The sequence below is a fragment of the Thamnophis elegans genome, chromosome 5, assembly GCF_009769535.1.
Source record: "Thamnophis elegans isolate rThaEle1 chromosome 5, rThaEle1.pri, whole genome shotgun sequence".
NCBI lineage: Eukaryota > Metazoa > Chordata > Lepidosauria > Squamata > Colubridae > Thamnophis > Thamnophis elegans.
The window spans coordinates 41,378,888-41,405,229 of NC_045545.1; the positions used below are offsets into that span (position 1 = coordinate 41,378,888).

The 26,342-nt window shown below is 38.3% G+C and overlaps 1 protein-coding gene across 1 annotated transcript; it reads left to right on the forward strand.

Annotated features, from left to right (window-relative positions):
- The first annotated feature begins 8,631 nt into the window (after positions 1-8,631).
- Positions 8,632-23,102, forward strand: NASP (nuclear autoantigenic sperm protein). Its single transcript, XM_032218263.1, has 15 exons — positions 8,632-8,706; positions 9,963-10,019; positions 10,744-10,854; positions 11,744-11,824; positions 12,483-12,586; positions 13,321-14,208; positions 15,342-15,409; positions 15,928-16,004; positions 16,099-16,172; positions 17,609-17,797; positions 19,890-20,056; positions 20,483-20,536; positions 20,618-20,677; positions 21,587-21,715; positions 22,945-23,102. Exons 2-15 carry the CDS (start codon positions 9,970-9,972, stop codon positions 22,987-22,989), a joined length of 2,097 nt encoding a protein of 698 aa, XP_032074154.1. The 5' UTR covers positions 8,632-8,706; positions 9,963-9,969; the 3' UTR covers positions 22,990-23,102.
- Positions 23,103-26,342: the final 3,240 nt, after the last annotated feature.

The following is a 26,342-nucleotide window of genomic DNA, read 5'->3' on the forward strand; positions in this document are numbered from 1 at the left end:
ATGTTTGGACGTGTGGAAGCAATTTGATGTACCAGGTTTATGGGCTGAAGATAACCCTCCGGGGTTTGCAGCACATCATCCTCCCATTATTGTAGAATTGAAGCCCCTAGCAACTCCTGTCCACATTAGGCAACGACCTTATTGGAGGGAAGCCATCCTATCCATTTATGAATGTATCTTAAAACACTTAGAAGCTGGAGTTTTGGTTCCTATTCAATCCCCATGGAATACTCCAATCTTGCCTATCCTTAAACCAGACGGGTCTTTTAGACCAGTGCAAGATTTGCGTGTGGTGAATGACAGGACTGTCACAATTCACCTGTCCGTGTCTAATCCATATACTCTTCTTAGTCTCATCCCGCCTACTGCTACATGGTTTTCGGTGATTGATTTAAAGGATGCCTTCTTTACTATACCTATCCATCCAGTTAGTCAGCCATTGTTTGCTTTTGAATGGGAAAATCCTTATACTGGGACAAGGAGACAATATGCATGGACCAGGTTACCACAGGGATTTAAAAATTCCCCAACTCTCTTTGGGACTGCGTTGGCCAAAGATTTGCAATATTTTGTCCCCCTTCAACAGGGAGATTCAGTTTTGCAATATGTGGATGATGTTTTGGTCACTGGACAGTCACAGGATGCTTGTTGGGAAAATACGAGACGTATGTTGTGTCTGTTGCTAGACTGTGGGTATCGAGTGTCCAAGAACAAGGCTCAGTTAGTTCAGCAGCAAGTCCGTTATTTAGGCTATGATATAACGCAGGGGCAAAGAGCGTTAGGCCCGGAGAGAAAGCAGGCGGTTCTTGACCTTGCAAAGCCAACTAATAGGAGGCAATTGAGGGGCTTTTTAGGTTTGGCAGGCTTTTGTAGAATTTGGATTCCAAATTTTGCGCTAATGGCGGCTCCGCTTTATTCATCTACTAGAGGAAGTAATACGGATCCCTTCCTTTGGACAAAGGAGCAGGATCATGCTTTTGTCGAAATTAAAAAGGCATTAACAAGAGCTCCGGCTCTGGCCCTGCCCAATTTAAGTAAGCCCTTTAATTTGTATGTGGATACACGGAAGAATATTGCTTTAGGTGTGTTGACTCAGCAACTTGGTCAATGGCAACAACCAGTTGCCTATCTGTCAAAACAATTAGATGCTGTGGCGCAAGGATGGCCGCATTGTTTGAAAGCTTTGGCAGCCATTGCAGAATTGCTACAGGATTGCAATAAACTCACTTTTTCCTGTCCTATCAATGTCCACACCCCACACTCTGTTCAAGCAATTCTCGATCAGAAAGGTCATTTATGGATTAGTAGTCAACGAATTATCAAATACCAAGCTATGATGATTGAGAATCCTCATGTTCATTTAGTGGTTTCTACCTCTTTAAGTCCGGCCACTCTTTTGCCTACAGAGACAGAGGTGGAGCATGATTGTGTACAGGTGTTAGAAACTGTTTATTCCACACGCCCCGATTTGACTGACATACATTTACCCCGGGTGGATTATAATTGGTATACCGATGGATCTAGTTATATCCACCAGGGGATGAGGGTTGCAGGCTATGCCATTGTTGATGATGAGAAAGTGGGCCGTTGGGAGCAGGAAAAAGTGCACAAGTGGCAGAATTGTGGGCTCTTATTCGGGCATTGGAACGGGCCGAAGGTGAAAGTTTGAATGTGTGGACTGATAGTAAATATGCTTTTTTAACCTTGCATGCTCATGGTGCTGTCTACAAGGAAAGGGGCTTTAGGGATTCAGCAGGCAAATATATACAGCATAGTTATTTGATTCAAAGATTAATAGATGCCGTCCAAAAACCGAAAAAGGTGGCTGTTATGCATTGTAGAGGTCATCAACGAGGTGATGATAGAATCGTTCTAGGGAACAGGGCAGCGGATGCTGAAGCACGAGCTGCAGCATTGCGTAATGAGCCCTTGCCAGATTTGTTTATCAATGTTTCTTTAGATTTAGGGGTTATACCAGTAGATATCCAACCCTCTTATTCCTTGTCTGAATGTGATAAGGCGGTTAATGATTTGATGGCAGTCATCGATAAGGGCTGGTATGTTCTTCCGGATGGAAGAATATATGTGCCTTCGTCGGTGGCATGGCAATTGGTTCGTTCCACTCACGAAACCACTCATATGGGGAAGACGGCTTTGGAATCCGCTCTTATGAGGGATTATTATATAGATGGGTTAGCAGGGATAGCAGTAAAAGTGGCGTCTTCATGTGAAACCTGTGCTAAGGTTAACCCTAGGCAAGGTCCTTCCCTCCCACCGGGAACTATACCCATTGCTTACTACCCTATGGACACAGTTATGATTGACTTTACTGATATGCCTCGGAGTGGGTTTTACAGGGCTATGTTAGTTATTGTGGATTTATATATGGGGTGGCCGGAGGATTTTCCTACTAGGACGAAAAAGGCGCAGGAAGTAGCAAAGTTTTTACTTAAAGAGATCATTCCCCGATTTGGTAACCCCTCCTTTATTTCATCGGACAATGGCCCGGAGTTTGTCCACCACATTAATCAAGCCATTGCACAAGCTATAGGGGTAAAGTGGAGATTCCATTCTTCTTTCCACCCGCAATCTGGTTCTCCGGTGGAAAGGATGAATCGGACTTTAAAAGAGAAAATTACTAAGATTTGCGCTGAAACACATTTGAAGTGGCCCGATGCTCTACCCCTTGCATTGTATGCAGTTCGGAGTGCCCCCAGGCGGCAACATAAACTCTCGCCGTATGAGTTGATGTTTGGTCGGCCTCCGACGTTATTACGACGTAATTTGGCTGGATGGCCCGATTTGGGACATAAGGGGGGAGTATGGGCCATGGAAATGGTGCAAGAGTTAAATAAGCAGGTTGAGAAGTTGAGAAATTATGTGTTAGAACAGACCCCTCCCAGATTGGTAACCAAGTGCCATACTTTTAAGCCAGGAGACCGGGTCTGGGTGAAGCATTGGAAAAAGGAACAATTGGAAGGGAGGTGGAAGGGACCATTTGTGATAATTATGACATCTCCACTTGCTGTTAAGATTGCGGAATCTAAAACCTGGATACATTGGACTCGTGTAAAGAGGGCCGCTGACAAACAATGGACCATACATCCCAGCAACCAACCATTGAAGCTGAAACTGATTCGTCGGTGAAGTCCAATTATATCCTTTGCTGTATTGCTATAGGTATTGTGATTCTTGCCTGCATTGTGTGCGTTATTTGTATTTTGAAGTACACCAACCCGACGATCCAGCAGTCGATTGACGGAACTGTGAGAGCGGTTGACTGGTGGCCATTTGCTGGCGTCCCATTCGCTGATGGTCAGTTGCGGACAGACAATTTAGGAGAGATTCAAGCCGATCCTGCACCTGGAAGGGAGGACGGAGAGCCGGCACAGCTTCCTCTCTTAGGGCTTCGGCGGGTTTTCCAGAGGTCAGCGGTGGAGAACCCTTGCTAAGTCACTCCCGGAAGCTGACTTTTTACGCACGGGTGAAGAATATTGGACCAGTATAATAAACTTTTACTGTCTTATTGGCTCTTATTATTTTTATTACTAATCATATGTGTTGGTTTTGTACTTGTAGATGTGGATGTTGTTGTTGTGCACATTGTATTGATTGTGTTCACCACAGTTACTGTGTTATTAAGTGTGATATAGTTCTTATAGAAGAGGTGTTGGAGCCCTATTTGATTCGCCACACATCTGGTCTCCCCTCCTATACTCTTAAATTAACCCCTACAGTTCTGCTTGCATTACAGGATCTGAAAGGTCGGGACGTGTGTGACCAGGATGAACGGAGGTATACAGCCCGCCTGTTTTACAGTTATGTTAGGGATATGCTTATACAGTGCAAGGATCAAATGTAATTTTGTTTATGTAGGTAACTTGGGATTGTGGAGTAATCCAGAAGATAAACCCCATATTGTAAGGTCTTATGATGTCGGATCTAGGGAGTGGGAGGGGACAACCCCCATTGTGTTTACCCCGAGTTGTTGGAATGGAGTCCTACCACACCCTTGTAAGACCCCAGATATGTTTGACAAGGTTGCCAGGATTACCTGTCAGTCTCGAGGTTTTTCTAATCCAATGGTGCAAAACTTAACTTTGATCAGAGTATTTAATATTAAACATGAACTATAGAACTGTTAGCCATAATTAGGTCTTTTAGCCCACCTTAGTCCCCCCTTTGTGACTCATCTGATACTTCCAGAAGAGTCACATACTCAGGTTCATTAGGCGGTTCTTCCACTGGACGCATTTTTTCATATTCCCATAGCGCCATTACCTGTGCCGTAGCTTTTCGCTCTACTAGTAATGATACACTATTAGAAATAGTTCGCACGAAAATGGGTAAAATACAAGGGATTAATACACATCCTGCAGCAATCAAACCTATTAGAGCAACAATAGCTTGTAAGCCGGGCAATTTGGGAAACCAGGAACCAAAGAGATCCTTAACATTGAACCCACGCCACACCTGGTCAGGATTATTAGTTAATTGACGCATTTCTGCAGTTAATTGTTTAACAACAGTTCCAGTTTCATCTATCTGCAAGCAACAATTAGAGAGATTAAACTTACCACATACACCTCCTTCTTTAGCTAACAAATAATCTAAAGCTAAGCGGTTCTGATATACTGCAGTTCTTATCTTATCTGTAGCAGCGGATAATACATTAAGGGCCTTATCAATACGTTGGCCAGCTAAATCTAATACTGCTTGAAGGCGAATAATTCTATTTAGCATATAAATGGGCGTACGATACCCATAAGACCCATCTTCTGCCCACGTAGCCCTGCCATATGTACACACAATTCTCTCCGAACTCCAAACATCACTGTCTTCAAAAGCTGCCCAATCCTTACAAAGGACATTGGAAAAGACCGTATCAAGTTTCCGTTTCCTTCTAGTCTGGAGACCAACCTTCTCATACAATGGGACCCCTAACACTTGGCGGGCTTTCATGGGCAATAAAAAGAATGAGGGTTTAATCCATCCTAAAATACACGAACCAGACCAATTCCTAGGCAAAGTTTCATAAGCTAACTTGCCACAAATCCAGTACATAGTTTCAGGTGCTTTCCACATATCATCTATAGAAGGAGAATTTAAGTAGCTCAAATGGGTCATATCAAAACGTGGGGGTTGCGTACTATTAGCTGGTGAGGACCAGATACTATAGTCAGGATTCCATGATCCCAGACAAATCAAATCTCCAACATGAATAGATCCATTCCTAACAAAACAATTTCTCCCTACCAGGTTAGTGGACAAAGTCCACACAATTCCAGTAAAGTCTTTTCTTGTTGTAATATTGCCAGCATAAGAGAGATTGTTATATACTGCTGGATCAGCCTCCATGGCTTCCCATGGCCACTGCTCTCCCATATTAGTTCCCCCACAAACAAAGCAATTTTTAACAGTCAAGGTCTTAGCTACCTGTTCAGCCATCTCTATAAACAAATTGTTTGCCTTGGTACTTATTGGTAATGGGTCCTCTAATTTTCGTAGGGTATCGTACACTGACCATCCGAGGGATTTTACTTCTCCATCTTTAATCCTCTCAACCTTTACAGTTAGGTATGTTCGTGGATCTATCCCTTGTCCGTCAATTCCAAAGCCATATGTCACTATGGATGGAGTGTTACGGGATATTTCCAATTGTATCATATTCCCAATACCTCTACGGAAGGAAGTTATATAGGGACATCCCTTATAACCACCTCCTGTATAATCACAAACACATTTCCATCCAGAACACTGTGTGGTGCCTGCACAAGGTGCCCATACATTAGGATTACCATAGTCCCAACTAAGCGTAGTTTCACACAAGTATTTATGATTAGCTTTATAAGCATCAACCCAAGTCTGATCTCCACAAGACACTCCATTGCCCCTCTTAGTGGCAGTGCATGCATCGAACATCAAAATCAGGGGTTGTTTTCCCTGTTGCAACTGTACAGTGTAATTAAGGAAGTACAGCCTGCCCTCTCCAGTGGGATCATTCCTATTACCCACCTTGGGCAGGCCTGTCCATAGGGTCACATTGAGGCGAACTGGAGTGTTGGGATTATAACATACAGTTTTTCCTTGTAGAGTACACAAACTGTACATAGTTTTGTTATGAAGGCAATTTATTTTAGTAGGCTTACATCCCTGGGGTGACTGTGTATGATACACCAACGTATTAATAGTCCGAATTCCCATTTTAGCTTTTGTAATACAAGGCAAACAATCTTCCAACCCAACTTTGGTTGTTGTAGCTAAGGTCCTTTTATTTCTAACTCTTTTAGGTTTTTTTCTTATAGTCACTCCAAACTCAATTGGGCGCATTTGGACCATGCATGCTCCCTGCCATCCAGATTTTAACTGTGAAGGGGAGGTAATACGAGTCCAGCCCCAATAATGGGGTGCTCCACAATCAAGAATTAGAGGTGGTTCACCCCCCTTTTGCTGGGCTCTAGCACACATTCCCTTTCGCATCAAATATCCCACATACGGACATACATCTGTCCGACATACATCTACAGCAACTGTCAGCAATTGCTGACAGTTGCTGAATTGGCAATAAGTATTTTCATGCATCTGGGAACAAGCCGACCCAGACAGGGAGGTTCCTGTTATCTTGCAAAAATATGTCCTGTGTTGTTTCTCTATATGTCACACATGATCTATAAGGCGCTGACCATGTATATTCTTGGAATAGTAACTGATGACCATCTGGCATAGACATTTTTGGTTCCTCTCATTACCTTATATGCTTAGATACTGCCTCTACAAATGTTGACGTAATTTGCACTATAAATGTATGTCTTTGACAACCTTTTGGGGTTCAAACTTTTTATGCTTGTTTGGCATGTTTGAACCTGCGCATTCAATAAACTTTTCCTATATTGCATCGCTTGGCTTCGTTGTCTCTTCTTTCCACTACACCCACCTCCTCTTTCTCCATCTCTTTCTCTTTTGGGGGGGAAGGAGGAGAAAGGACAAAAAGGAGAAAGAGGGAGAAAGAGGAGGTGGGGGATAGTGGGATATTAAAAATTGTCCCAAAGCAACTGACAATTTCCATACTACTGCTAAGAAAATTACGACACATCAATAAAATTATAGGAGCTGAATTTAACTCAAGAGAAACTTTTCTAAAGGTAGACAGTTATATAACAATTCCACAATTCTGAAAGAACAAGCTTGTTCTATATGAAATTTAATGCTACAGCAGAATGAAGTAACACTGAAGATAAGTGCAGGTAGTCCTCAATGCACGACCACAATTGAGCCCAAAATTTATGTTGTTAAGTGAGAAATTTATTGAGTTTTGCCCCATTTTACAATTTTTCTTGCCACATTTGTTAAGTGAAAAAATATTTTTTTTAATCAACCCCCCCCCCCCCCCCGGTCAATGGTGTCCCTCTTTACCAATGTTAAAATCTGGTCACCTTAATTATACAGTACTGCATGGGTGGCTAGAAGGGACACAGTGGCTCAGTAGCTAAGATGCTGAGCTTGTCGATCAGAAAGGTCAGCAGTTCGCAGTTCGAACCCCTAGTGCCGTGTAACGGAGTGAGCTCCTGTTACTTGTCCCAGCTTTTGGCAACCTAGCAGTTCTAAATCATGTAAAATGCAAGTAGAAAAATAGGAACCACCTTTGGTGGGAAGGTAACAGTGTTCCATGCGCCTTCAGCATTTAGTCATGGCGGCCACATGACCATGGAGACGTCTTTGGACAATGCTGGTTCTTTGGCTTTGAAAAGGAGATGAGTACCGCCCCCTAGAGTCGGGAACGACTAGCATATATGTATGAGGGGAACCTTTACCTTTACCCTGGGCTAATTTGTGTTCTACCTAAAAGCTGAAAAGGTGTTTAATTTATGGTTCAAGTATTATGCAGACCATAGCAATCAGATTAATTCCCTGAACAACGATCCTTTAAATGAATGATTAATGTGGAAACAACCTCCAGTTACTCCTCCCCAAAATGCAATGCTTCTCTTCAGAAAGTTTTAATAGTGACTAGAACGGTATGCAGTGCACTTAGTTACATAAAAGATTAAAGATTTGTCCTCTCCTTCTGGTCACCCTTGTGATAGGAGGATCAAGTAAGCCCCACTTCACACTAATGACATACCAACTGGGAACATTTATGCGTATTACGCTTTTTCGGGATTATTTCGGGATAAACTAGTAGTTGATCCAAGTCAAAACAATAACGTAAGGCGGGGCAAAAGCCCGGGAAACAAGACATTTTGAGACAAATATATCGCACTAGATTATTTTGAATGCCTCCAAATGGGTTCTAATGCGTGCAACTCACAACTACTCTGTTATGAGATTATATTTTCCAGCACACTGAGACGGCGAGCTTTATTTACTCCGACTTTTGGACTACCTTTCCTAAAATGCCAATTGCATTGCCGAGGCAACCACAGAGTTCTATTAGAACGGTAGCTATTGAAGTCACTCGTCGAGAGACTGCTATTCCTTTATTTTGAAGACGCCTTCCGACTCATCGAAAGGCCCTGTGCAAGCAGCCGCAATGCATTATGGGAAACGTAGTTCCTTTCCCGTGAGAGCGTGCTTCGCGCCACTGGGGCGTGTCTTCGAGGGCTACTATATAAGCGTCGGAAGGGGCGGTAAGCTGCGTTTGTCTGCTGGTTATTTCTTCGCTTTTGATTTTCTGTGGCGGGTCCTTGGTTACCATCGCCTTTTAAGGTACAAGGGGCTTGAGGCAGGATTTCTTTCTTCCGGAGCTGGATAAGCAGGAAAGGGGGAGTTGAACTCGTGGGTTCGTGTAATGAGGGGGCGATAGCGGCCGCGATACCAAGGAGCTTTTTCGGAGGCTTTGAGCGTTTATTTTCCTGGTAGTAATGTGCGATGTTCGTACACAGCTGTATGGTTTTTAATTTGGTTTTTTTTCCCCTATAATTTTTCTTCATTTGTTTGAAACCTCACCGATTACCCCCCCCCCCTTTTTTTTCTGAGTGGGTTCGTACGTGCCGTCCTCGGCGTGATGGAGGCGACGGTTCTTTAAAAAAAAAAACGAGACACCACGTGACCTGGCTGGAGTTTATGCCGCCATTTTTAATAGCTATCAATCTGGTGCGCGCCAAAGCAGGGGAGGGGGTGGTGGTGGTGGTGGAAGGAAGTGAATCACGTGGCCAGCCGTCTTGGCCCATAGAAAGCGGCCGTTGAGATTTGGCGCCGAAAGCGCTGACAGGAGAGGCGAGAAGGTGGGCCATTGTCTCTTCAGGTGGACGCTTCCGTGGGAAGTGAGACGCTTTCTCTTGCAGAAGAGATGGCTTTAAAACACGTTTGGGAAACCTGAGTTATGGGTATTGGTGCCAGTCTGATACCTCCTCACACATTTGGGCGTATAAAAGGGTCTGGAGTGTATTTATTGGATGATTGTTGTCAGTTGGTGAAGCTTAATCACCTGTAGGTTTTTTTAGGACAGGAAAAGGAAATATATTTGAGAGACTAAAGCTTCAAAGGCAATTGTGCAAAATATTTTTTTAAGTTTCTCCAATAATTATTCACATGCTTGTGTAGATATTTCAGAGGGCCATATGATATTTTTTCTTTGGTTTCGATTTAAAGCTATGAGAAGTAGCAAGTTGTAGTTGTCCATGCTGGGTTTTTTTGTCACTGGAATATATCAGGTCACAAATGCTTCCTATTAAAATATATAAAAACTCTTTTTAAAGCTTCTAAATTGAGTTTTCAATTTTAATAAATACTGTTCATTTATTGCTCTCTGGACAATGAAAAAGCTACTGATTTGCCACTGCATGAGAACTTAAGAAAAATAGTCAACCTATCTAAAGTAGCAAGTTTTTTACAGCACACATAATAATTTAAGTGTTAGTCTAAATACTTGAAAATGTAACAAATGCTTAGTGTTTTTGTTCCAAATGCCTTCTGTCTAAACTTTGAAAACTGTTCCTAGTTTACCTAATTTAAAATTTCAGTTTCAGGATGACAGAAGAGGCTTCTGCTCCCTCTACTTCTACTGACAAAACAGAAAGGTAAGAAAATAATTGGATAAAAACCATGTGAGAGCCAAAATAATGAACTAATTGAGCTCTTCATCACTTAAGATGATAAAGGTGACATTGTATTTTGTGCATTTGTGGTGCTATTGATTTTGTAGTTGGTGTTATATGGTAATTTTTTGTGTGAAAACCTTTAACAAGGTATAAAGGTCAGGGATAGGGTTAGTATGAAAATATATAGAGTATTATTGGGCCAAGCATAGTAAGTATAAAAAGTGGTATAAATTAGTAATAGAGAGGAACATGCCTCTGCTCTGCTAGCTGTATTGATTACCAATCCATTTCTGGTTCCAATCCAAGGTGTTAATTTCATGGGACTGGGTTATTTGAAGGACCTTTCCCCTATGTTGGGGGGTCCCATCAGCTAGAAAATTTTACTTGGCATGTCCTTGGTGGTAGGCCTCTTGTGCTGTGCCCCTCCCTTTAATGAGCATCCTTCCGTTCAGCTTTCTGGAGGTTTCTCAAGATCTGGTTCTTCAAGGAGGCCTTGGAATCCTAGGGATTGGCAAAATACTTATATGGCTCTTGAATAATATCTCTTTACCTAATCTTTTTATTCTGCTTTGTGCTTTATATAATAAACTTTTTAAGATTAACTATATTCTAGTTTGTATATTTTGTTGTATTGATCATTGTTATGTGAAAAGCTGTGGAAAAAACTATTATGGGAAGACAATGTATATTTTCATACTTGCAGTATTGATGTGGACGGGGAAGCCAAGAGACTACTCGGCTTGGGACAAAAGAATCTGGTAATGGGAGATATTCCATCTGCTGTTAATGCTTTTCAGGAAGCTGCTAGCCTTTTGTAAGTATTTAGAGAGTTTAAAATCTTTTAAACGGGAGTAGCATGTTGAAGATTTGAGATTATATATAATGGTAGGGTAAAAGATGTTTACTCAGCTATAATTTCCTAGATATATTTTTAATTGAAGATTTTAGTCTTTGTTTTCACTCACTTTGATATGTTCTACTTAGTTTTAAGATTCATTAAGAAGCTAACATGGCAAATAAACAGAATGGATTTTGTCTGTTGAGCTACAGATTTATGGTTTTCACATTCCAATTCAGTCCAGGTATAAAAAAAGATTTATATAGTCAAGACTAATGTGTTACACAGTCAAGGAACAAATCCTTGTATCTAGCACAAACCTAATTTACTCAGGTTTCCGCTATCTAGCTTATTTTTTTTTACCTACATGGCACTATGATTTAATATTCAGAACAGCTCCTTCTTAGCTTAAGACCACAATTGAGTCCAAAATTTATGTTGCTAAGTAAGATATTTGTTGAGTGAGTTTTGCTTATTTTAAGACTTTTCTTCCCACAGTTACGTGAATCATGGCAGTTGTTAAGTTAGTAATATTATTGTTAAATGAAACTGGCTTCCCCATTGACTTGGCTGGTCAAAAGATGATCACATGACCCTGAGACACTGCAGCTATTATAAATACATGCCAGTTGTCAAACGTCTGGATTTTGATCACATGACCATGGGTATGCTGCATCTATCAAGTGAAAAACGTGACTCTTTTTAGGTCACTGTTTGAACAGTCACTGAATGAACTGTTGTAAATCAGTTTCCTATAGTTTGAGATTATATATTAATTAGTTAATTTGAAATATTGTATTATCCCTTAATACAATTTAAGTTAAAGTAATTATCAAAAAAATGAGTTTGTCTAATTTTTCTTTAGGGGCAAGAAGTATGGGGAAACAGCAAATGAGTGTGCTGAGGCTTTCTTTTTTTATGGAAAATCACTTCTGGAGTTGGCAAGGTAAGTTGATATGTCATATCACTTGCTAATTGAACCTCAATATATTAATTTAAACTTTAACCAGTCAGTAATTCATACAATTCTACTTATTGCTACTGTTCACATGTGCTCTAGTTCTTCTACGTGCGAGGCTCTTTCTATGCGACTTTATTTTCCAAGAAAGACCCCAGAATCATATTTTCATAAGTGTGTGTATGTGTATATTCATACTAAAGATGAATATCTATGTTCTGAAACTAAATTACACATATCTTCCAAAAAGTCTTAAGACACTAGAATAGATACTTTATTATTGAAGATGTATCGCAACCTAATAGTTTTTCCTAAATCCAGTGTAGAACTTTGTAAATATTTGTGAACAATATACTTTTATTAACAATTGGAAAGAGTATGGTTTAGTTTATTTGTTTGGGTTGATTAATCTTGGCTACCTCCATTCCTAGCTGTTCTTTTTAATGAGCCATATATTTACTTTCCAGAGTAAAAGTATACAATATGAAAAAGTGGGCCCATTTATGTGTTATGCTATAGCATGGCACTGAACTACCTGTGTAAAATATTAAAGTTTCCATTAAACACTGGTTAATGACACTAGCATATAGTCATAGTCTCACACATAGCCTGTAAATCACATCATCAATTAACATTTTTGTCCTAGAATGGAAAATGGGGTGCTGGGAAATGCTTTGGAAGGAGTGCAAGTGGAAGAGGAAGAAGAAAAAACGGAAGCCTCAACGGTAGAAAGCGCTGATAATATAGATGGTATGTAGAGCTGTCTTAATGCATTAGAGAGATGCCAAGCTGTATGTATTCTGAATGAATATGAGGCATGAATTGAGATTGTTTGCCTTAAATAACACAAATTTAAAGTTACAGTGATTTAGTAAGATCACTTAAGTAAAAATTCCAATACTTAGAAAAAATTGCAAAATCAGTGCTTCTGTTAAATTAAAATACTGCCACTTGCTCTTCATGGGAGAGGGTAGCTACTGTTTTTTTCTTTATGAAAACCATGATTTATATACTTGTTTTAGAAACGATTGGAAGTATACCTTAAAGGAAAATTTTGAGACTAAACCAGATTTGGCTTGCAACCAACTCATGTATGGTGCAGTCTTATTATATAAGCTTTGATATATAAATTCTGTTGTAGCCATAAATGGAAATTCACTTCAGAGAGTGAATAGTTGCCTGTCAAAGTTGTTTAAGCCCCTCAATTTATAGTGGCTTCCTCTGCAATGTTTGGTGTCTCAATTAAAAGAAGCTTGGCATCTCTTGCTTGGCTGTTAACTCTTGCTAGTACACAACTCATTGCTTAAGCTCAACTGCTTGCAAATCATAAATATTACAAGAGGTGCTTGTTCTTAAATTAAAAATAAGTATTTGGTATTTTGGCAGCAAGGTGTTAGTGGGAAATAGGATGGAATGTGAAGATCATTAATGCTTATCACTAAATTCGAAGATTTCTTTGTGCTTCATCTTCCTTCTTCATGTAGAAGAAGCAAGGGAGGATTTAAGAGATCAGGTATATAATGCCATGGGGGAAAACGAATCCGGAAAAACTTCAGAAGAATCTCTGGTAGAAACTAGAGTGCAAGTGAAAAATAAAGATGCAGAAGTGGAGGAAGTTAGAGAAGAAAAGGCAGCTGTGAATATAGCTGACAATCTTGGAGAAAAAGAAAAATCAAGCAAGCAAGTAGAAGATATGCAAGAAAAACAGGTCAGTGAACAAACCATGGAAGATTCATTAGAAGTTAGTGCTGCTGCAGAAGAAAAGCCAGAAGAGACAACTGGAGGAGAAAAACTAGCAGCGGAAGAAACCCATGAAGACATTGTACTTAAGAAAGTATTGGTTGTAGATAAGGCTCCAAGGGAAGAAAAACTAATAGAAGAAGCTGCAGAAGCAGCTAGTGGAGACCCTGTACAGAAGGAAGTGACTGCAGAAGAAAAGCTAGCTTTAGAAAAGATGGATCAGAAGGCAGAAAAGCTTGTAGTTTTGACTGCTGAAAAGCACACAAATGCAAATCTAGAAAATTCAATAGTAGAGACATCAGCAAAAACTTCACAAGAGACATTAGAAGAAAAAGAATTGGTGTCTGCTGTTGATAAAGTAGAATGGAAGGCAGAAAAGGCAGAACAGACAACTGTGGCTATTATTCAAGAAACGGACTTGGTTGCTGGACAAGAAAACGTGGATTTGAAAGAGAAAGAAAAATTGAATGAACCTGTGGCTTCAGGGGAAGTGTTACCTACATCTACAAATGAAATTACTTCTCCAGGGGTTGTTGAACAGTCATGTGAAATAGAAATTGAAGAAAAAGCTGAAGCTGCTGCTAAGGTAGAAAAGGAAGAAGAAAAGGATCACGAGATGGGAGAGGGAGAAGGTAACAGGGATAGAAAATACTTGTGGGTGCTTTTTTGTTAGAATGCTAACCCAAGTTAAACTAATCCATTCAGAATTCTCTTTGCCTCAAGTGAGAGGAAAGGGTATAGCTAGGGAGAAATATAAAAGAGCACAAAATAGTATAATTACTCCCCTCCCTCTTTTTTTTTTCCAAACTGATTAACTGATGGACATAGCAAAACTATTGGCTGATTTGGGGCTATTGTTAGTCTAAGCAGTAAATCTGAAAAGCAGTGCCACTAGAGAATGCTGAATGGATGTTCACTGCATGCTCTGACATTGCAAGACTAACTCAAAGCATAGCTTTCCTCCTGTCATATATCAAAGCAGTAGGATTGACCAGAGTATCATTACCTTAAGACGTCGAGGTTATAGATTTATGCTAAAAAAAATAACAACCTGCTACCATATCTAGAAATATAATAGTGCAACTAGCAAATTCATAATTCTCATGCTTTGTTTTCTGTCATAACATGATTTTTGGAAATTTATCTGTTCAGTTTTTAAGCAGTTAAATGTCTTAATAATTGCAGCTATTTGCAAAATATAATTGTATAAAAAAGGGACATGTCAGTAAACATATTTCAGAAGTTTCTTGCAGAAACTTCAGATTTCACCTACTAAATGTTTTTTATAAAGTAGATTGTATTATACATTAAAATGAAAGAAACAGTAAGATGCAGAAACATACTATTTACTTGCTCTGTAAACAGCATATTTTCTCAAAAATTGCTGAGTAACTGAACTATCCCACCTTAATCCCTTTGAAATGGGATCCATTGTAAATAATTCTCACTAGAGAAACTGACCAATGCACTGAACTAGTCTAAAAGTTAATTTTGTTTTGAGTTTATGCATTGGAAAATCTTATATAGATAGAAATGAGTTAACTTAAGTTAAAAGAATGGAAGTATTCTTCAAATTAAATCTTTAATCTGCAGATATTTTTAAAAATAAGCATGAATGTTTCATGAATGTCTTTACAATTATAAAACTGAATAGCATGCAGATGAGTTTAGGAAGACTGTTAAATCATGATGCTGCAAGAATAAAATAAAGAGCCAAGTAAATAGCATGCCAGTAGTGTATATAAACAGGAAACTCCTCTTACAGAGACAGAAGGGTCAGAGGAAGATAAAACTGAAGAGGAGAAAGAAAATTATTCTACAGCTGAAGAAAAGGTGAAGTATAAATCAGTATTCAGATCTGTTAAAAGCTATTAGTATTATGCAGGAGAAAATGTATGTCCTATTAGTTATAGGTATAGTACAGTTTGCAGTATCCTGAGAACGTACAGTTTGCAGTATCCTGAGAACATGTGATCACCTTTTGCAACCTGAGAAGCAAAGTCAGTGGGAAAGCCAAATTCACTTAACAACCATGTTATTTTAACAATTGCAGTAATTAACTTAACAAAGGTGGCAAAAAATCGTAAAAGGAGCAAAACCCACTTATCAAATTTCTCAGCAACATAAACCTGCTCAATTGTGGTCATATATAGAGGACTGTCTTTAGATAAAAAGATAGGTGCTTCTCTGAGGTAAATCTTAAGTATTTTCTGGTTCTGTAAAAAAAGATAATTGTTCTAAAACTGTGAAATTGTCTCTTAATGAGTGTGTATTGCCAGAGTCAATATTTTTGATTGCAATTAAGGCACAGGAAATTGGTACTGTCTGACTAATGCATCATATTGCTTCAGGAGAGTGAAGAAGATGAAGTTGGAAACTTAGAGCTGGCTTGGGATATGTTGGAATTGGCAAAAGTAATATATAAAAGGTATGTCTTAGGAGTTCTAATAAAATAATACCCTTAACCATACTACTGATGAATGTTTTTACAGTGTATTTTCTGATTTGCTTTTTTGATCTAGGCAGGACACTAAAGAAGCACAGCTCCATGCTGCTCAGGCTCATCTAAAACTAGGAGAAGTTAGCATTGAATCTGGTAATTGACTTAAAGTTGTCCAGACATGCTATTTTTAATGGGTTTTGCATGTTGTGACTGTACATGAGAGCATGTCTGTTATGCATTGTCTTATCAACTTTTTAGTCATATTTTACATTAAAATTATACAAAATTTAAATAGCATAAATGAAGTATGTCATATACTGTGTTTTGACAAGTTTGTTTTATGTATATTCTGAATTGACAGTTGTATTGTTTCATTTTTTATTGCAATTAATATAGAGCTCTTTGATTCCCAAATTACATTTTAATAGCTGGCATTTTTTCATTGTTCTAGCACTTAATTCCTAATTAAACTGATACAGGTAGTCTTCAACTTACAACCATTATGGAGTCTCCCCACTGCATACACAAGTTGTGACAGTCATAAAATGAGCTGTCACATGACCAATCTGATTTTATGACCTTTTTTTGCCGTAGTTGTTAGGTGACTCATATAGTTACGTGCATCCAGTTTCCTCCTTTGACTTGCTTGTTGGAAGCCAGGTGGGAAGATAGCAAATGGCGATGGGACACTGCAATTTTCATAAATACATGACGGTTTCCAATTGCCCAAATTTTGATCCTGTGATCATGGGGACACAGCAGTGATTGTAAGTATGAGGATCAATTGTAAGATGTATTTTTTCAGCGCTGTTGTAACTTTGAATCATCACTAAATAAATGGTTTTAAGTTGAGGACTACCTGTATGATGGCTGAAGAAGGGACAAAAGGATAACATGGAGAATGCATATTGCTTTGTTATTATTTTCCTGGTTTGCAAAACTATAATTGTATTCTTGAACTGAGTCAACTTGTCTTCAATATATGTTATAGCATATTTTTTGGAGTATAAGATACACCTTTTTCCCTCAAAAAAGAGGGTAAAAATCTGGGTGCGTTTATACATTGAATCCAGCATTTTTTGCCTCCAGAAACCTGCCACCTTCACCAAAATGGCTGTGCGTAGCTTTCAGGAGGCTTTCAGAGTGTTCCTGGGGGTTGTGGAGGGCAGAAATGAGTGAAAAACGGACTGATTTTTGCTCAATTTTGCCCCCCCCCAGGAGCACTCTATAAGTGTCATATGTCATGTCATATTTTTGAAAAAAAAAGTGGCAGTTTTTTTGCTTGTTTCCTCCCTCCCCCAGGAGCACTCTACAAGCCTAAAGGCTATTCATGCCTCTTTTTTAAACAAAAATGGGCCCGTTTTCACAAAGAACCAGCCATTTTTGGGAGGTCTGCAGAGTGCAAAAACTTTTTTTTTAAATTTGCCTCTTCAAAATCTTGGTGCATCTTATACTCTGGTGTGTCTTTTACTCTGAAAAATACGGTAATTATTTTCCTAAGCAAATGTGAATATTTTTCTATATTGCATTTGGAATTGAGTTTGTATGCTTTTGGGAGAATGTTTATCATTTTCTGGTGTTTTCTGCAGAAAACTACATGCAAGCTATAGAGGAGTTTCATTCCTGCTTGGCTCTTCAGCAGAAGTATTTAGAAGCCTATGACCGTTTACTTGCAGAGACTCACTACCACCTTGGGTTGGCGTATCACTACAACAATCAGTATGAGGAAGCAGTGCTGCAGTTCAGTAAATCAATGGAAGTAATTGACAAAAGACTGGGTAAATCAAAGCAGAAGTTCTACATACTTCTAATTATGTTCCTCCATTACTGTTCCCCGTTTGTTACAAGTTTCAAATTAACATTGGTTGCAATTTGCCATTAGCTTTCTTGGACAACTTCCATAATTTCTTGTTTTGGGGGCGGGAGGAAGATTTAGAGATGTGGGTTCAGCTACAAGAAGATTCTGGAAGGAAGGAATTGTCTAGATCAGTTTCAATCCACCTATGTGGAAGACACAAGCATCTTGTTCTGGTGTATGATATGAGTAGGAACTTGAAGGGTAGGAAATTGTGAAGCACTGTGAAAGTATTGTGCTCCTTTTTGAGTGGCTCATATCTGTCTGGGGAGGGGAACAGTTATTTCAGTTTGGGTGACACTGGACTTGCTGTCATCCTCTACTATTCAATGGCTGGTGAAATTTTGGAAGAAAGCCATTAATCTGGGATGAAGTATCAGTATGATGTTACATAGTTGCATATAGCCACTGTTGAGTTGTTGACTTGTTGAAGAGTTATCTGTAAGGAACTGGATAGACCACAACAAGTTTAAATATCAGTAAGAGTTTGGTCTGGGGTAGGGCCACTCTTTCCCTGAGGGAACAAAGTCCATGTCTTACGAGACTTCCTAGTCTCTAAGTGAAAAGCAGGTGGAACCTGTGGCCAGGAGACAAGTTTTGCCCAGCTTCAGTTGGTGGGCTAGCTGCAAGCCAATAACAACTTATGCTGCTATTGCTATGTATTTAGTTTATATTTGGGGTTTTGTCCAAAGCCCCAAAGACTCAAACTACATTCAGTCCAAAATGCAATGTACAACTTGCATCTTTAACAATATCTGTTTTGGGTTTTGGTTGCTGTGATGATTATTTCTTACATTAAGACTTAATCCATTGTGTGTGCTCATCCTGAAAAGGGTTGCTGAGCATCCCCACCCTTTATGAATTGAGGCTAATAAAGTATCTCCTTGGTGTAACTTTAATGTATACATAAATAGGAACACTTTGCCACCTAAGATTCAAGATCTTGCTCTTCCTCCCCCTGCTTTCATAATGCCTTTATTTTATTGCCTTCGTTTTATTACCATTCTGGTACAGATAGTGAGTCTGGGCTTGAATTTTGTTTGTAGCAGTTCAATAGTGCAGTGGCACCCAACCTTTTTGCACCAGGAACCAGTTTCAAGGAAAACATTTTTTTAACTTGGTGTGTGTGTGTGTGTGTGTGTGTGCAACTAGATCCTATGCATGTGCAATTTACAATAGGGTTCACTTGTCCACCGCTCACCTCCAGCTGTGCGACCCTGTTCCTAACAGGCCATGAACTGGTATCAATCAAGGGATTGCGGACTCCTGCCTTAGTGGGTTGTTCCATTAGATTAGGTTTTACCTTCTTATGAATTGCCCAGACAAATTACATGTAGTCCTTGATTTAAAACAGCAATTGAGGCTGGCAATTACTGTCAAAAAGTGTGATGGTTGGAACATATCCTTCACCATAGGCCAGCTTTTGCCAGAAACTGGAAGTAAGCATAAGCTTCTTGGAAAGCAATAATAAATTGTGGTTACTTGGTGACGGAGTGCTGCAAACAGCTATAAATGCAGGCTTGTTGCTGACCAAAATGTGGTCATGTGACCATAGAGATAGGGTCTTTGAAACTGAGTTGTAAGTCCTGGTGGGTGGAGGGGGTCTGTCATAACTAAGTGACCAATTATATAGAGGACTACCTACAATAAATATAAGGTATTAATCTCAGCTTAACAAAAGTGATCTATGAAAGGTGAAGCAAGCTCTTTCTGGTTTTGTTGTGATAATTGAAATAGTTGAGGTTTGCTTCTTTTTACAAATGATTTAAAAAATCTGCTAAAAGACCTAAATTTTATTCCTGCCTTTGGTTTAAAATTTGAGTTTTCATTTAAAAAATATTTTAAAAGAGTCAGTGGGTTGTTCACAGAAAATTGAATAGTTACTGCTCTCTGATTTTGTTTGTGGGGAGAGAGTTGTGTTTTTTTATTCTGTACCAAGTGATGATATGGCCAAATTAAATGTTAAATGTTTCTACAAAAAATACTAATGGCTTCTATGTTGACATCTTTTTCAGTTATGCTGACTGAGCGACTAAAAGCAAAGGGAGAGGGGCCAGCTGAGGATGAAAAAGAAATAGAGGAACTCAAGGGCCTGCTTCCTGAAATCAAAGAAAAAATAGAGGATTCAAAAGAGTCTCAAAACAGTGCAAGAGTGACTGAACTGGCTCTGAAAGCAACTCTAGTGAGTTCCACCATTGATTCTGTTGAAATAAACAGATTTCAAAATGTTTGTATCAGGGCAAATAAATCTGTGCCTGCAGCATGTACTTTACAATGAAAAGTGGTTAGTAAGCCTGAAACCTAAAATTTAGCAGAGCATCTTTAATATTACAGTGACATACCATTGATTTTGACATTTGAATGCAATAGGAGATAACTGTTTCTCTAGATCCTTTTTATAATTGTCACTGAATACAAGTTTAGTTTGCTAAATCTGAGAATTTAAAGATTAAGCTTTTAAATGACCTTGGCAATATTTCAATAAGTGTTCAATAAGTCAAGAAGTTGATTTCAGAAAATGCCTTTTTGCCCTGATCTGTTTATTTTCTGGACTTTCAATAGCTAGAGCCTTTCTAATAGTATCTTAAAAGGGTTTATTTCTTTCCAGGTTGGCGGATCTTCCAGCTTTTCACAAGGGTCTGAAAGTAGTGCTACTTCAACAGTAAGTGACACTAGCAATAACAAGTAGCTTTATGCCATTATAATTAATATTTCATAGAAACCTCTACTGTTTCTGTAATAGATTCCAGTTGGACACAAGACTGATGGAGCTACAGACATCTCCCATCTTGTTAGGAAAAAGGTGTGTATTCTATTAAATAAACACAATTCTTACTGGCTTGTAGTTAATCCTGCAGTGAAAAAGTTAAATCACATTATTTCTACAATTTTTATATATCCTATATAAAATCTTTTCCACTGGCAGCCAGTAAGTCTGGGAACCATGTAGCTTTCTTGATAGCTTTGATGGTATTGTGGTGCACAGCACCCACCTTATTAATCCTGGTTGAATTTCAAAGTTTGATTGTGGGTTCTGCAGGCGCTTCAACTTCGCTGTGTTAAGGTCCTGTAGAAGCATTCATGGTAGTCCTTCAGAATACAAATATTGACATATCTGTAGAAACTGAACTTCACAGCCAAACATCCAGGCTGAATTGGATTCCCTTATTTTAAATGGAAATGGAGAACTATTCACTAGCATTATTCAATCTGAAATAATCTGTTTAGCTATCTTTGTATTGTTGAGTCTTTAAACTTGGTTGTTTGCTTGAAGATGTTTTATTTTATTTCTTGTACATTAACAAGGACACTACAGTTAAACCTGAGCTATATATATTTTCTTCTATTGCATGTTAGGATTACTCCACAAGTTGCTTGGCAATGTATCAATATTGTCTTTAAAATTAATTATTTGATTATTCTCATTAAATAATAGTTATCTCCTTTTTTTGAACTGCTGGTCTAATGTTAGAATTCTAGTCCTAAATTTAATCTTTAGAGTAATACACAGACTAAGTAACTTGAAGATAATTAATCTTTTTTATTTTTAAACAGTTGAAGACCAAATAGATATTGCATGTTGTTTATAATCTTGCTTAATTTAAAGCAGTTAGCAGTTGCTATTTAATAGCATATACATTATGATACTAAATATTCTTAAGATTCACATTTAGAGTTCTACTTGATGAATACTAAACAATTTTGTCTTCAGAGGAAACCAGAGGAAGAAACTCAACAGGGAGACAATGAAGCTAAGAAATCTAAATCAGAACCAGCTGTGAATGGTGGTGGTGATACAGCTCCCAATGGAAATGAGGCTGCAGAGAAAATGGAAAAGGAGGTGGGCTGTTCAGTCAGGAGTCATATAAATTGAAATAATGAAAAACAATTTTCCCAGGCATTTTTTCCTTGCCTATGTTTCATTGCCAGCTGGTTTTCTCCCAAACATATAAATATATCCATGCTAAAACACATATTGATGTATCAAATCTAAACAAAATCTATGGGGCAGACGCACAACTTGATCTCTGCCCTGAGACACTGGCCCGGCCTGGCGACAGACGATTCTCCGTCATAATGGGCAACAGGAGGAGGGGGCGCTTTCTCCCCCATTGTGAAGTGCACTAAATTTAAGTGCTGTGGAAGGCGCTACGAGAGCAGGGAGCAGGCCATGGAGGTGACAAGAGCAGCAATGTCAGCTGCAGCCAACCATCCACTGATACCACTGCTCTCACCACCTCCGTGGCCTGCTCGCTGCTCTCGCAGTGCCTTGCATAGCACACTTAAATTTTGCGTGCTTCACAATGGGGGAGATGGCGTCCCCTCCTCCTGTTGCCCATTACGATGTGGAGAATTTGCCGCAGCCAGGCCGGGCCACTGTCTCGGGGTGGAGATCAAGTCACGCGTCTCCCTGAGCGGCCGAGGTGCACACAGCACCAAGAAGCGCCCTTGAGATGAGAGGCAAGTACAGGGGTGCTTCCCTCCCGCTCTGAAATCCATCCCTACTGTCGCCTTTACCTTCTCAGGCCACGGGAGGAGTGACTGGGAGGAGAGGGCGAGGGGTGGGTGGAGCCAGCCAGCAGGGAGCCACAACAGGGGGGACAAAAGAGCCACATGTTGCCAACACCCTGTTTAGGCTAACTACTGTGTTCTGCCTTTAAGGAATCTCAGTCTGGCAGCCTATCCTTGGAAACAATTACATAAAACTTCAAGAAATTTAGGGGTCCTAGCCCTTTTGCAGTTCTGCAATGAATCCAAGCTAACTGCACTTGATTCCTTCTCCATGCCAGGCTTCGTGCTTCCCAATAAAAGTATAGCAATTAATATTTCTGGATAATTGCATGCAGTTTATACAGGGGTTAGATAGTGAGCTTATATAAGTGCTATTATGCAAACATCTATATTTTTTGTACAGCAAGATACTAAAACAGGCTTATTAATCACTGTTAGATATTAATAGCTTCTATCAAATTGTCCATGTTAGTCTTACAAACTGTACCAAATACTTTAACGATGCATGAATTAATTAGCGTTGTAAAAGAAATATATTAAACTTTTTTTTCTTTTTAGACAGGGGGAAGACCACAAGTTGAAACTGTTCAAAATACTGTATGATAGTTCTTTTAATATTGAACATGTCTCCCAAGGATTGCGGGTTTTGTATATAATGTATTTTTTCACTCTTTGGCAACTTTTTGTATTCAATAAAGATTGTACTCAAACATTAACATTGTCATTTTAAGATATATAAAATTAAATCTTAAAGTTTATTAAGTTAGTGTTCTGCCTTCAAAATTTGGTGATCTGTTTTATATGCAATCAGCGTGGTAGTTATTGTTTTGGTACAGTACATTTTTCAAGATTAAAATGGAATAAATCTTCCAAAAAGTCTCAAACCAGAATAAATAGATGGGAAATGAAAAGTATATGGAAAAGGTGTAAGGTAAGTATGTTTTTAAAATTGTCTAGTCTAGAATGTGAAGCTTCTGTTTATTTTAAAATTGTAGTTTTGAAATTTCATAGATACAAAGTATCAAGATTAGGACAAAAACTCAGTTTAAGAAATCATAAAGGAAAATCCAGGTGGGGTCAGAAAATTTACCCATAGTCCCTTTTGAAAGATTACTATTATGCACTCAATAAAAGTGATTCATAAAATGTCAAAGCAGAAAAGCCATTCAATAATATGAACATATTGAATCCTGTTCCAAACAGAAACATAGCTTCTTGGATTGTAGATAGAGCAAAATTAATGGCTTTAAAACTCCTTTAGGTATTAAATGTGAGACAATACAATCTTACTAGTAACGGTATAAAAACTGAAATGTAATTTTAACAAAGTGCCTAGCTAGCAAGAATTAAGAGAAAGATAAACTTCCTTCAAGAAACCTCTTCTATATTGTATCATGACCAGATGACAAGCTTTTGAAGAGAAATACCTGCAGATAGTTTGTTTTACACTGGACCCATCATTGCCCCTCCCCATAGATTTGTAAACCTCTAAATGAGTGCACACAATATGCTTTTCTGTGTCTAATTTGCATGCAGATGCAATTTGTTCATTCTTGCCTGGAGTTAAAAAATACATGAAATATTTTTCATCACTAGCCGTATTGGTAAACATTTTTAACTAATACATGATACATTTTTAGCTTCTTGCTTCTACCAAAGTAAAGTAAGACTGAGGTAGAGTTGAGATACATAAGAAAGTAGCATTTGATGAGAATATAAGAATTTAGAAGATTTACTAAGATAATGATGGCATTTTATTAATACTGTCAAATAGATATATTGAGGCATGTTATCTATTTGAACCTTCTACCTTGAACTGACATGAAACTCAATTTCAGACTATAAAATTGTAAAGTATACTGATGTAATGGATTTCTGATTGAGAGTTTCCTGGCTTTACATTTACTTTATCAAGCAAAGAAAAGTTCAGCTAGAATATAATGGTGTAATGCAGGGATTAAGCATATTTATGCTCTTACATGTTTGGGTTAGACTTCAGTGGTCCAGCGGTTATAAATCATTGCAAAATATTTTGGTAATTACACTATATGTACATAAAGGACATGCACCTATTAGATCTAGTACATCAGTTTTGGAACTGAGCTACTTCAGAAAAGTACACCTATAGTGCAGATGTTTTACACTTAAGAACATTTTTTCTGGCTAGGACTGCTATGGAAAGTAAACTTTTCATTGTAATTTGAGAAATTTTTCTCTTCATAGAATGTAGCTAAACTTTATTCTATGAGAAACATTCTTGAATGTTATTTTGCACTTTTCTCTGATAAACAGAGATGAAAAATCAGTCTTGAATGTATATTCCTGTGGAATTTAAAACATAGCTGTGATGGTTCTCTGTTCAACAATAAAAATACTCCTACACTAATACTAAACTCATTAAATGTTCTTTTCAAAAAAGGATGGATTCTAGAAAATTGGGCTTCTCAGATCTTAAGGTACAAATCCACTGAAAGATTATAGTATCTGTTTACCTTAGTATGTACCTTAGTATGTATTGGTACGTAAAACATTTCGCTTCAAATAGTTCTGGTGCTGAAACTGTTGTTTTGAATATAAATGAATTATTATGAGTGTCTTGGAAATCTTCCAAGTTTGAAACAGCTGGTTCCTAGCTTAAACTCAAATGTATTTGGAAAGGGATGATCAGTAAAGTTTTGAACTAAACATGTTTCTAAACAATATTTTGGGCACCCTTAATAAATACCTAACAAAAGAGGATGGTTATCATGTATGGGCACCAATTTATCCATGCAAGAATACAAACACTGTTGACTGAATTAGCAAAACTAAGTTTAGGGCCTGGTAGCAAGGAGTTATTACTGTGCCTTCAACATTGATAGAGAATTACCTAATTTAATTTATATGAAAAAGATGAGAATTATTGTGGGAAAAACATCAGCAATTATATGCTGATACCACTTTGATGGGTGGAAGTAAAACGCCTAAATATTTTTTATTAACAGTGAAAGATTACAAAAAATTGTCTTTTTGAGTTAAAGATTACAAAAATATTTTTGAGTTAAACTGATGAAATCCCTCAAGCCTTGTTATCTTAAAACTAATTCAGCAGCAAACATTGAAATTTATGTAAACCCTTGGACTATTCTGAACAATATAGCTATTCTAACCTTCCTGATCATACACATTTTTCAATAAAAAGCTACTTGGCCCAGTTCATCCACATTTTTAAGAGCTGTAGCTATCTGGCAGTTCTAAATGCTACTGAAGCCAAAATACAAACTTGAGCCTTACTTTACACGTGGGATTGTTAGGTAATTTGAGTATTCTTTAGCATATTTTTTAGTTTTGGAATATAAATTGATATTTTTGAAATCCTTTGGCAGGCTGGAGGATTCTGGGAGTTGTTGATAATCTTAAAGTTGAGAAGTACTACTCTAATAGCAATAGCACTTAGATTTCTTTACCGCTTTACAGCCCTCTAAGCAGTTTACAGAGTCAGCATATTGCTCCCCACAACCTGGGTCCTTGAGCTGGTGAGGTTCAAATTGCAAAACTGCGGGCAGCCGGAAATCAGAAGCAGCCTGCAGTACTGCATTCTAACCACTACGCCACCACTGCTCATAGTGTATAGGAAGAAGCTTCCTTTGCTTCTAATTTTTAGGATACTTTTGTTTACTTTATGCTGATAAAGCATATATCGAGTTTTTTAAGGGCCATTGAATCTTGTTTGATTTTATTTAGTTAAAATAATAGAGGTTTGAGAAAGAGCTACAATCAGCACCTGATCTTGCTTTTGCTGATGGATGTTAGTTTTTCTACTTTACTTGAAGAATATGTCGTTTATTTGATTTCAATGATGTCTCTCTGTAGAATCAGTCATCTTTTAGGTTATAGGAAGAAGGTATTTTCTTATAAATGTTGCTTTTCCTTGGCCGAACTGTTCTGCGTCCAGGTTCATTTCATAGACCAACGCC